The sequence below is a fragment of the Anopheles darlingi genome, chromosome 2 (assembly GCF_943734745.1).
Source record: "Anopheles darlingi chromosome 2, idAnoDarlMG_H_01, whole genome shotgun sequence".
Taxonomy (NCBI): Eukaryota; Metazoa; Arthropoda; class Insecta; order Diptera; family Culicidae; genus Anopheles; species Anopheles darlingi.
Genome location: NC_064874.1, coordinates 86,231,902 through 86,244,401, shown reverse-complemented (window position 1 = coordinate 86,244,401; position 12,500 = coordinate 86,231,902). Strand labels below are relative to the sequence as shown.

Genomic DNA, 12,500 nt, shown 5'->3' with positions numbered 1-12,500 from the left:
TGCCATCCTCTTCCCCTCCCCCAAAGATCTTGACGCTGTCCTGCTTCGGTACGCAATTTAATGCTGGGCAAGAGAAACGTTTACGATGGCCCCTCCCTTACTGGCCAGAGGCACGTACAAGAAATCAGGAATCAAAATGCATGTTCTACACGCGTCTACTGTCGACGGTCTGACCTTGCGAAGTTCGCGATTCAGGCGCGATGGGAATGCGCAGAGCAAAAGAGAGATAAGACGAGCATTACGACCGACCACCACATCTTGTCTTGTTGTTGATCGCTCCACCGAGAGCCGTAAGGGATTTGAGGTTAGGATTGTGCCCCGCCATCAGGCCAGTTTATTGACCTTTGCAAACACTAACCTTGGATTAAGCTTCACGGCCATCGGTGCGTGTGCTCGTGCGGTTCTCGGAGTAGGGTTTCCCAGGGGGATATTATTTACTTTTTTATTTTTTGCTTTCTTCAGCAGCACGAGGAGCGCAGAATACTGCAAATTGATATTACAACAGGCTACTATTTCAATTAGGTGTGTTTCAACCTTATGGCACACACACACACACACACGAACATTGTAGTGCAATGCAAAGGTACGGAGCACACGGTTTTGCTGATCAAAGAAGGCCACCCAAAATCCAATCCTGCAGTCATGCGATCTTGGTGAGCAAATAATATTCGATATCTTGCCACCTTGCCCGGTGTATGCCGCGTCCCTTTTACGCTAATTGTGAAAAATGATCCACACTTTCGGCCAGTGACCGGTTGATTGGCTCTGGGTGTGACGGCAACAAGTTGTCCCAGTGCAACTCCAACATCGTTTGATGCGATGCCCCTTGGCAACAGGACTACATCGCCTGTGATGGTGGTGGTGATGGCTGATAATTGATTGTTTGGAACAATTCCAATGATCCAATTGAAATGGCCTGTCACCCTCAGCAATCGAGGGGCGAAACGATTCCGTCACTGTTGGAGTTGGCCAATGGTGCGAGCCGACAGCGCGATGTCATCACACACACACATACATCGTCGATGACCGTTCCTCAGGGAATTTGATACGGTGCTCAGTAGGGATGCTCATGGCGCCCCGGAGCCACTGTCGAGACCGGTCTAATCAGTGAGAATTGATCCTGGCTGATCCGTCCTCGTGATGCCATTGCTGCTGGTGCTGGCAACAACTCTCAAACCCCTGCTGAGCGTTAGGCCTGCTGTGGTGCCAAGTTGGTTTTGATGATTTAATCCACCGTTGGATGATACTGCTCGGGCTCTATTGGACATTTATCATCCATATAAGAGACATAGTAGGCCTCGTTCGTCATCATAAGTTGAAACGCGATCTAATGTATGATTGTGATAAGTATAATTCCATTAATTTAATATACCTTCTTTAGTTTACGTGTAACTAATTTTTACTTACCTCCTGGAATCCGGAAGATGTAAGTTAAATGAATTGGCACCATTTTTGTGTCACTAATTTTCAACAACTTCACTCTCTGGATGGCAGCGGAAGGTAAATCATCTTTTGTTCCGTTGTGCAGTTTCTATAATTACATCGCAAAAGAAAACCCTAAGCATCTTCTGTAAAAAAAAGGGGATAATGGACTCCCTTCGAGGGATTAGCTTCGGATCGCGAGGGGAGGCCCTCCACAGCGCACCCTCCTCGGCATGCGGATGTCGATGAAAATTAGGTACTTTGGGTTTAATTATCTTCGCTTTATTTTCGCTACCTTTCTCATTCCTTTCTCCTCGGTGATGTTTACTCGCGTAGAAAATGATCCTCGTCGCGGTCACATCCCTAATGGAATTGCTACCGATTTGGCCCTTGATGATTTCCTCATTCAGCGCAGTTTCCCTGCGGAGTTTAGTTGGAGGAATGTCAGGTAGTGGGAATAAATATTGATGTCGGGTAACTCAATATGGCAACCGTTTTTACATGACGACAACGATTTTCTTTCAACGTGTTATGGCCTTCTTGGAATGTGTCTTCAGAACCCAGCCGACCAATCGACCAATGCCTACTCCGATGGTTGCATTCAAGATAAACGAACGGGATCGAAATGGAGGCGCCTGGTGGCCCACGAAGCGGCACGAAATCGAAACAGGCGTTACCATGAGTTGCTGCCGGATGTGGAGTTTCGCTGAATGCAGACTAAAAAAGCAGCTCCTTTCCAAGCCTGTGTAGCTGTGCCACGATAACGATGTGAGTCGCGAATGAAAAGTAAACTTTCTACAATGTTTATCCAACCCCTGCACGGCAACTCTTGCAACGGAATTGACTTGCCTCACATTTTCGCTTACCGGTGCGGGTTGATGTGACATGGTGGTTTCGTTCACCGTTACGGTAATTATGGTACCGGTGGCATAATGTTGATTTGCCAAACGACTCGCTTACCATTCGGGATGTCACCGACGAGACGATTACCCAGCTAAGGGCGCTTAGGGACCACGACGAATCGCACCTTCACGTTCCCATCGCTTTCGGTGCAAAACGTGAAAAACGATGGCCTCGTTGGAGAGTTGAAACCGTGGATCGAATGGAACTCTATTCAGCTCGCGTGTAGGGACACGTTCCAACGGGGGAACCGATTTGATGATGAAACTGTGCGCACGTGAAGATGAGCCAAGGGAGAGCAAATACAAAAAAAATGAAATAAAAAAAAACCCCGACCCTCTCACAGGGCGGGCAAATGATACTCTTCTATCTGACATACAATAAACCCTGGACATGCTCTGGATGGTGGACAAAGTTGTCCCCGAAAAACCGGGCACCGAGCACACGAGATGAGAGCGAGATACACCGAGCAGCGAGATGAGAGCGAGAGAGAGATGAGAGCACGGAGATACACCGAGCAGCGAGAGCCCAACGAAACGGATAGATATTTTTTTATCTATATTTTTCGCCATTTATCGCCATCATTCGCAATCTGTCGTGTAGGGTGCAGAACATGTTTGGTTTCCTTCCTCCGCTCCGATGCTGGATCCCTTCATAGTTTCGATTGATGTACCGAGCAAGGAACGCGGTGGGATGTAAGGGAATGGATTGGACAAATTGATCTGGTTGATAATACCATATCAGGAACATTTTCGAGCCACTAGTGGGCTACGGGCATCATCCGGGCGATTGAGGATCGATGTTAGTCAGCCAGCATGAAGGTGAGTAACGAGAACCGATATCCGATGGTTTCGATTGGTAGTCTACCAGATTGGAGTCGAAAGGGTTTGATTGGCCGTGGGTCCGGAAAGGAACGTATTTGTCAACGACAATGTTGTCGAATCAATTATTTTCAAGTTTTTGAAGTGCATCGATGCGCAGTGCGTTTGTCAATGTGAGTTCGCTCTTTTGTGTAAGATTGTATACATTTTCTCATTTATATCCCGATGACTACTGAACGTTAGTTCATTGGCTGGTCAATACACCACCGACAAATCGATTAGTGATCATTGATCCATACTAATTAGATAACAATAATTGATGAGGTTGCGAATATTTATACCACAAACCAGATACCACGACGAGGAAACTACATTGTTGCCCGTCGGTTGAGGCCGACTAAACGGAACAGTTAATCGATACTGAGCGCATCAGTCATGTGAGGCAAAAGGATTAGGTTTCGCTCCACTTCCATTCTATCGTTTCACCAAGCTAATGATGAAGATAAATGAAGCCGTCATATGGTTATCGATTGCAAGCTGCTTCCGGTTCCACGAGGTTCAAGAACTCGTTGCAGAACAGTGTACTTGATAAGGTGATTCTGGTGTCATGATACCATGGCACGTACCTGAAAGACCATGTTTTAACGAAAAATGGGTAACATTAAATGATTGACATAAAATCGTGCGCCATATGACATGCGCTGAGCGGTGGGAGAATGGAAATGAAGAAAAAAGGGAGATTTTTTAAGTAATTTTTCATCTCGCAGCACCGTACCCGAGCTCGAGAATGATTTGACATTCACAAATCGAATCCGACTCCGGTATAACTTACTGCCTGATGGATGAAGAGCACTCCCCGTTTGGCGGTGATGGAACCAGATGGCGAACTCCATTTACATACCGTAACGAAGACACACCGAAGTCTTCTCCATCACAATCGATCAATATATTTGGACGCTTGGAGTTGGATCGTGAACGTTCGGTTTCGGTGATCCCAAAGCAAAGTCGGTTCCATACCCGGGCGAACGCATTCGATTGCGTTTGATCCTATAACCGTGCGTGTCAAGCGTTAACCATGGTTGAACGAAAGCAAAATAGAGCAACCGAAAACCGGTGGCAGACGATTTCGATTCCTATTGACATTGGCATTGATGCGAGAAACTGCTGCGCCCACAGCTAAGCTGCTAGCGGGAGCGTCGGTGCCATTGGAAGTCAGTCTGATTTCACGACCCTGATCCCGATCCCGCATATGTTCGATTCTTGTTTTGCTTTTCTACATTTCCAGAACGTGTTGCACGATGTCACTGTTGTGGTGGTGGTGGTGGTGGTGGTGGTGGTGGTGGTGGTGATGGTGGTGGTACAGCTGTTACATGCAAAACGAAGTGACCGAACCGTGCTGCCGAGGGCGTGGAATGAGATGTTATTTTACCCGACCTTTTCTACGGCGCATGTCGCAGACATATGTAGCTGGTATCGGTTCTTTCAGCAACCAACGGCGTCAGACATCGCTGAGCAACGGATGTACAAATGATGTTCGATAGCACATGGGAGGAGAACTATAAAAGCGGATACCACCAAAGTATCATGCGCCACATCAGTACAGCTTATGTCAGGAGATACTTTGAAGAGCTTTGATTCAAAATGCACTCATCGGTGAACTCGGCAACCTGATGAGCTCGTTATTGGTTTTACAAACATAACGAGTATCATAGTTGGAATGCTCCATCCAGCGCATGGATACGAAGTAATCATTACTAGGTGGTCGAGTGGAGCACTCGAATTCACACCCACAGGAAGTATCGTCCAAGCGAATGAGTCCATCTAATGGTAGATTCCCATTCCTGGTACGCAACCTTCACCGGGTGTTGGCATTCGAAAATCGGGTTCACTGCCAGCCTGACGGGCAAGCAAACGAAAGGACTCTTCCAGCATAAATAAGCATAGAACCGAGCATCGAGTTGACCTAGTTTCGCCCCGAAGGTGGTTCCCATTCTTTCAAAAATAGAAGCAACCTGGATAAGGTTGGTAACGGTTTCCAAACCAAACGAATAAATTCCCCTCCAGTCTCGGTCCCCCCTCCCCCCTTCTCCCTTTTAACCCGCCCCATGAACGCGTGTAGGTGATAATGATGGCGATGACGATTATGGGCGTCATTCGTTTGGATTTTGCCTCTTCTTTTCGGTTGGCCGGGCTCTTCGGCTAGGCGACAATAAATCTGGAAACAGCGCCGAGCGCATGAATAGCATAATGTAGACGTGATTGCAGGTGGGTCCACCAGTCGATCGGTCGAGACCGACACCCCCTGACACCGACAATGCGGGAATGCGTTTCCGGTGTTCCAGCTTTTTTTGTTGTTGTTGCTTCCGTCACCCCGCGATAATAGTGGGACGGTTTTGTGCCCCACTTCTCGTCGAGTACTCTCGAGTGGTTGTACCGATTGATTGTAGCAGGGGATGTTAGTCGCAAAACGGAATGGCACCCACCTTTTCCGGCACTCCTCAGACTCTCGATCTAGCTCCAACCTTTTATCCAATTTGCACTGCGCTTCATTGAATACATCCGGGGATTGGTGAGGTTGCTGGGTTTGGGGGTGCGGACATTATGCTTCGAGCGACAACAGCTAGAGCCAACGATAAGGATCTCCATTTTTGTTTTATGCTCGCCTTTGCTAGAGCTATTTAATGCCTTTTCAGCGCTTAAACAATGGCTGTCGCGAATGGGAGAATTGTGCTGCAACAGTAATTATAAGAATTGGGTTTCCACGATTCCGGTAAGGTCGGTTGGGATGGCGGTTGGAAGTGATGAAGGTCCCAGGACCGCTGGCTAAGCAAAGCGGAAATTAATCTTGCTGAACATGGCGGATGTTGTTTGGCTGCTCCTAATTGATGCCTTAAAGAGGTTGTGCTCTGTAAGTTCAAACGTCGAGAGTGATTTGTGGTCTCTTTCGCGTACGGTTTCATCGGTATTACCTCTCCAGTTGTGGCTCTTAAGCTGTAGCTGTTTGTGGTAGGCTAGCAACCGAGCTGTCATATACCGTACTAGGCAACTAGTTCTGTGCCACTTCTGACTGTCAGTTGTACAAGACAGACATCGATGAAGTGTGTTCATCTAGTAGACTTCTAGTACCTCTCAAGACAATCCGATACCACTGTGCTACGGAGCGTGTTCATGAAATTGATGAAAGCGGATGTAGTGATCGAAAGGTGTGATGTAGGATTGAATTGGCAAGAAGACAAAGCACTCCCGCAAGCAACCTGACAAACAATACCGGCTCCAGATAGGCCCTAAAATATCCCTCCAGTGGAGTAGGTCCCGGTTCGCTATAGCACTAACCTGCGCTGTAAAACAGTCGCTTCGATCATTTGCGACCTGAGCTGCGGGCTCCACTTCACCCCACAGAGGCAGATAGCCAATGGGGCGAGCCCCGCTTAATGTCTTTTTTCAAACGATGGAAGGCGGTACTGCCCTGTCAAAGCTAGTAAGTGGAGTAAGAGGTTGATTGCACGGAATCCGGATATCTGGGACCGGGAACCTGTAGTCCGCTGAAGGTACGTAGTCACGATTGCATTACAGCCATACCCATACCCGTTGCTGGATCGCTGTGAGTTTGCATTTTTCTTTCGATTTAATTTTTAGTTCTGCCTCTTCCGCATTCCGCACCGGTCCGCCGTTTTCTCGCTCGCGTAGATTGTTGCGTGATCAGGCACCATTTTCTGGCTTGTACCTGCCCCTCCGCTGGGCTGACCGCGGCACCGAAAGGGTCATCAAGCAGCATTGTACGGCACCGGCACCGGCACCAGGATCGATTGAGTCGGAGGCAAACAGTTTTGGCCCATTTTAATGTGGTCGACCGGCGGTAGGCCGAGACCGAGCGCTCAATGACCCAGTACGCCAGTGCCACCACCACCACCACCACCAGTGCTTTGTGGGCATTTGCAAAATCCGCGGGGAGCCGCACGAGGTGCAGCGTTCCGCAATGCAACTCGAGGGGAGCTAGTGGTGGTCAGCTGTGAAACGAGCATGCAGCGTGAGGTTTGCCTCGGCAGGCCGATAATAATGGAGCCGCACGTTGGCAAAGTTCGAGTTTATGGCGTGCGGTCTGTTGCATGTTTCCTGTAAGCAATTGGTACTGGAGCCTCCCGCACAGCCCTTGCGCGGGGCGTTGTTATGTAAACTGAACTGGCGTTGAATTGTTTGGGCTGGAGGATCTTCGGCACGGGCGTCAGGGGTTGTATGGCGAAACTGTGTCGAAAAGTCAATGAACTTCCAGGTCAAGCGTGGACGATGCAGGAGGAAAAGCCGCCACGTTGAGCGTTGAGAGCAACCACCGGGATGGGGGTCTTAGTTGGTCTTAGTTTATTGAACCTTTGCCGTTTTCGAATTTTGCTTAGCAAACGAACCCATCGTAACGGTTTGTGGAGGGAAATCGGTTACGGATCCGCTACTTCCGGCTTTATATACGGGCGGAAGGACTGTGGAATTCGAATCCGTGAGCTTATCAACCATATTCCTATGAAAATATGAGGCACGAAAACAAAGAAATGAAGTAGCTGGACGGAAAAATTCAATCAAACTTACGTCTTCTTTTGTCAACAAAAGAAACTCGGTCCCTTTTGCAGTCTAGCCAACTTTGTAGCGCCCGACGGGTTCAGTGGTTCAACCTTTTGTGTTTTGCCTCCGGATTTGCATCTGTTTGTGTCTGTGGTTAATATCCAATTTTATTATTTTCATTCTCCCTTTCTCCCTTGGAACCGTTTTTGAAGGATAAAGAATGGACGCATTCTTAACTTTGATTTGCTCCCTTGGTCTATCTGTCTCGCTCTATCGCTCCTTGAATTTCTCTATCTAACACTCGGATTCGACCTTTTCTCTTTCCCTTTACAGTTTTCTGAATGGACAGCTCATCATGATAATGACGCACCGGATGAAGGTAAGGCCCAGAGTCCTCTGGCATCTCTCTGCCTTTCGATATCATCGAATCGAGATCATTGATTCAAAACCTGACATTGATCCTGACTTTGTCAGTCCGGATAGGGAGAACAAAGTGAAAGAACGTTGCATGTTTTAAGAACCAAAGGAATGACGGCGAGTCAACCGGAACAGAGGATCAACCTTAAAGGGGTCCAACGGTCCACGAATGTAGTATAGCTTCTGCTTCATCTTCCGTTATGAAGAAAATGTTGAACGAAATTCTCTCTCAAGTTCTCGGTTGTTTGGAAACATGCATTGTTTGCACTGGATTGATATGCTGCTTGGAAGATTCATTATTTCTTTCTCAATTCTCGTCCAAAAACTCGACGCCTCTGTTTTGTCCGTTTGGGGATGTTTTTCACAATTTTGCTAGCTACTCTGATATTTTATGCTACAAATATCAACCTCTCTTCTTTTTCATTTCCCATCAATCGTATAGCTTTTGTTATGGTCTCGACATTATTGCTTTAAAATAAATCAAACCGCATATGTGGTTCACCATCGCCTGGACTTTGATATGTGCACGGTCCCATTGTGCTCCGCTACGGCTTCGGCATTGCAACGGCATTAAATTGCTTTCACTCTTGCTTCCTAGCTTCTATCGAGGCCAGCAGTACGCGTCCAATTTCGCTCGCCATTACATTACATTGAAAAATATGATATGTACAGCCAATAAGTGTACCTTGTGCAGACTAACGATGCACACTGATGTTTCTGTGCATCACGCTCGAAGAGAGAACGCGAGAGCGACCGGAAATGGATAGCGCCCAGGCTCCACCATCTAGTAGCCAGAAGCGAAGCGATGGACCATAATCGAAGTGGAAATAGTTATTTATTTTCCATTATCGTTTCTGTTCCAATTGACTTGCAATCGAGCGACGCAGCATGATTACGCGCGACCAACCAAACATGGTCGATCCTAAATATGAATCCTGTTCACATCATCCACAGCTGCCGTTGCTACCACTGCTGTATCAATTCTCAGCCTAAGAATTCTGCCAGAATCTCCTGCATGTTTGCTATGAGGCGCCCACTTTCCTGACGTCGTTTTGTTGATGTTTGCCTGTTGTGTGTCACGAGCTGTCAGATGCTGTCGAATGTCGTCGTTGCATGACAAAGGCACGGGATCAAATTGGAATGTGATACCCGGTCGGTGTCCAGTCGGTGGACTCGTTGTCCGCACTTTCATGGCCTCGTTCGCTCTGACCAGCCATGGCAGCAGAGAGCTCCAAGTAATCGAATCATCGAGGATGATTTGTTAAACAATTGCACTACCACCTAGAACTAGAAGGCCCTTCTTCGTCACCGACGCAGCCTATCGGTCGAGAGTAAATATGTGCGCACTTTTACTTTCAAGTGGACTGCTGTGGAGCTTCCTCTTTCCTTCCGCTCGTTAAGAACGGTTGGCGCCTAAGGACTAAGGTCCGGACACGGTGAGATCGAATCGTCGTGTCATGGTACCATGGTTCTCGGTCGTAAAACGGTGTTTTCCCCGATAAGACGGCTCGTCTAGGAAACGAACTGGAATTGAAACGATGGTGTTTATTGCCACCGTACAGCACCGTACTGGCCGGTTTGTGTTGCTCGTGCCAACGCACATAGTGTGTTGGTACTGCAGCTGCTGCTGCTGCTGCTGCACGAGGTTTGATTGCGCTCATCTCATCCCGATTGAATGTAGGATTGTAAATGTTTGATTGGCTGCAGCTGACAGCTAAGAAATTGATTTACTTCCAGCTCGTTCCATAGCTGGCCGGCTGGCCAGGCTAATGTTTGAAAAATGGATTTATGATGTGAGAGAATGTTTCATCTGTCAGGCGGACGACTACTATGTTGTGGAGTCAATACAAACGCTTCCGAGCTGATGATGGTCGAGATGGTTTCGCGATATCATGTTCCCCAGAGTGACGCAAGTTAATTAACCTTTTCTCTCCTTGACCGGTCGGTTGCCTCTGAGAACGATGAGCCTGGTGGCAATTGGCAAGAGGTTTGCGAATCGGTTAAACGGATGACAATTTACTGTTCGACCGCACCGTGTTAAGTAATCATAATCAGGTTAAGCCAGTTCCGTGAAGTACCTTGAAACGAACACGGAAGATGGAAGTAATGTGATAGCACTCAACGGATCGAACGGATCGTGCCATTTCACGGTCAGCTAACATTCCAGTTCCGTTCTGTTACCATTACACGCTGTGGTTTATCCAGTGTGCTGTGCTAAAAAGTCAAAGTAACACAGATTGTATGCCGTCAATCATCAATCATGCCGATCACGTTTATCGAGGGCTTGTTTTCAAACCGTAAGCTTGTGTGTATGTGTTTGTTTGTGTGAGTATGTGTGTGTAGACCTCACACGGGCGTGTACGTGCGCGTGGCTCCCAGTGCGTCGGGTAAAGGGTAATAAATTTCCGAAATTTTATCCATCCACGCTTCCTCGCACGATCTCTCGATTCCGATCGATATTCAACCATCATTTTTCCCAACACCTTATGCATCTTCTCTATCACTTCCCTTCCCATTCACCCTCCCCCCCCCCCCCCCCAAACTTGCAATCATGTTTATGAGCGAATCGACCGAATTGGGTTATATGATGGTAGCAGCCGGATTTCCGTTTTATCCGTGATGGAGACGCATGGTTTTTTGTTTTTTTTTTATTCTCTGTGTGTGTATATCTGTATGTGAGAGTGAATAGATTGATTCCGGGTCGTGTGGTGACGCAACGACTTTTTCACATTTTACAGCTCATGCTCATCTATTAATACATCTGACAATCAACCAATTCGCAGGGATTAAATAAAAGGTCTTTTTTTCTTTTGTTCGCTCATCCCCTTTTGTGTGCTACCTTTTTTCAGCTCTGACCCTCCAACGATCCGACTCGTAAGGACGTATCAGATCGTATCAATTGGATTGAAATTCGAAAAGAAAATAAAAAAAAACAAGGAAACCCCGAGAACCTACCAAACAAATACAGTACCGCTCAAACTACTCACCTCTCGATCGCCCTTGCCGCGCCTGATCTGTGTCTAGAATTCATTTTGACGCGCGGAACCAACGCAGTTCTATCTCGCATCATCTTCATCTTCATCATTCGTGATTCGTTTATCACCTACTGCCGCAGAAGAAGCACACTCTACAGCAACGTTTCGGGACATCCGAGACATCCGAGTCTCCGCGGAATGAAGGAGCAAGAAGAGAAAATATTATAAAGTTTGTCCAGCATCCCGCACCTACTTATTCATCCCTTCCATTATCCGGTTCAGTGCCGTTGTGTGGATTCTACTGGAAAGGATTAGGTCGCGCGTCTGCCCACGTTCTTCCCGGGTTCCTTTCGTGCAATCTTCTTCCGGCAAGGATGCGAGAATGATGTTGGATTAAATTATAAATGGTACTTGAAGGCATTTTTCTTGGCATTGCTTCTCCCCTTCAGCATACTTCTTTTTCTTTTCTTTGTCTCTTTTTGTCTCTTTTTCTCTCTGTTTGTGAATTTGTGCATTGTTTGCCTTCAAGTTTTTTATTGCTAGTTCCACTTCCCACTCTTGCTTTTCTCTTTTACTGTCTTTTAAACAACAATGATAGCATCTTGTGGAGATCTAATGACTTGTTGATGGATAACATTATGTTCTGGCGTTCTCTAGTGAATTCTTTTCAGGAGCGAATTGTAGCTTGTGGCATGAACATAATTAATTTTTGTTATTTTAACTTAAATGCTCCATTTGACTCTCTCTCAATCTTTAAAAGTAATGCATGATCCACTCTCACATCCTATTGAATGATTTGTGTACATTCTTCAGATTTAGCAATAAAATAGAGATTTTCTACATTCTAGGAAACTATTTTCGACTAGATTGAGACTTACTCAAGTAATTCTTTAACATAAGGGAACTGATAACAACGGCTCAGTCACACAAATGCAGCTTCAATCGCGGCGGCAACAAAATCAATATGGCCCTTTTCCATTTTCCAATCATCCAATGTTCGGCTTTACTCCCATCGTTTGCTCAATACCACAGTAGTGAAGGATTTCAATTTTATACCCTCAAACCTCCCACCAACTGATGGTGGAAATCCGATTACAAACCATCGCGGAGTGTAGTACTTTTTGCACCGCACCATCCGGATAGTTCGATTGGGTCGGAAGTTCGGTCCCAAACAGATTTTTGCAAATATTTGTCCCAAACGCCCCAAATGCTTCATCATCCTTCCTGAGGTCAAACCAGTGGGACTCGTGGGAAGGCAAACTGGCATAGGCGAAGGGAACGCGATGTAGACCACGCGATGAGGAGCTGATTGCTGCCCACAGATGCTGCATTGAGCAAATGCATGCGCCATCCGATGGGAAAAGCAGCTGCTGGTGATGAATTAGACTTTCGATGAGCGCTCTTGGGTCGCTCG

The 12,500-nt window shown here is 46.9% G+C and overlaps 1 protein-coding gene across 16 annotated transcripts in view; it reads left to right on the top strand.

Annotated features, from left to right (window-relative positions):
* Positions 1-12,500, top strand: part of LOC125951335 (transient receptor potential-gamma protein) — a 62,410-nt gene that overhangs the window by 36,936 nt on the left and 12,974 nt on the right. For all 16 annotated transcript variants that reach the window (XM_049680113.1, XM_049680106.1, XM_049680108.1 and 13 more), the window contains one exon: positions 8,028-8,073. Coding sequence is in view for 2 of the 16 variants with exons in the window: in XM_049680117.1 (XP_049536074.1) it covers positions 8,050-8,073 (24 nt within the window). In the remaining 14 variants the exon portion in view is untranslated. The remainder of the gene's footprint in view (positions 1-8,027; positions 8,074-12,500) is intronic.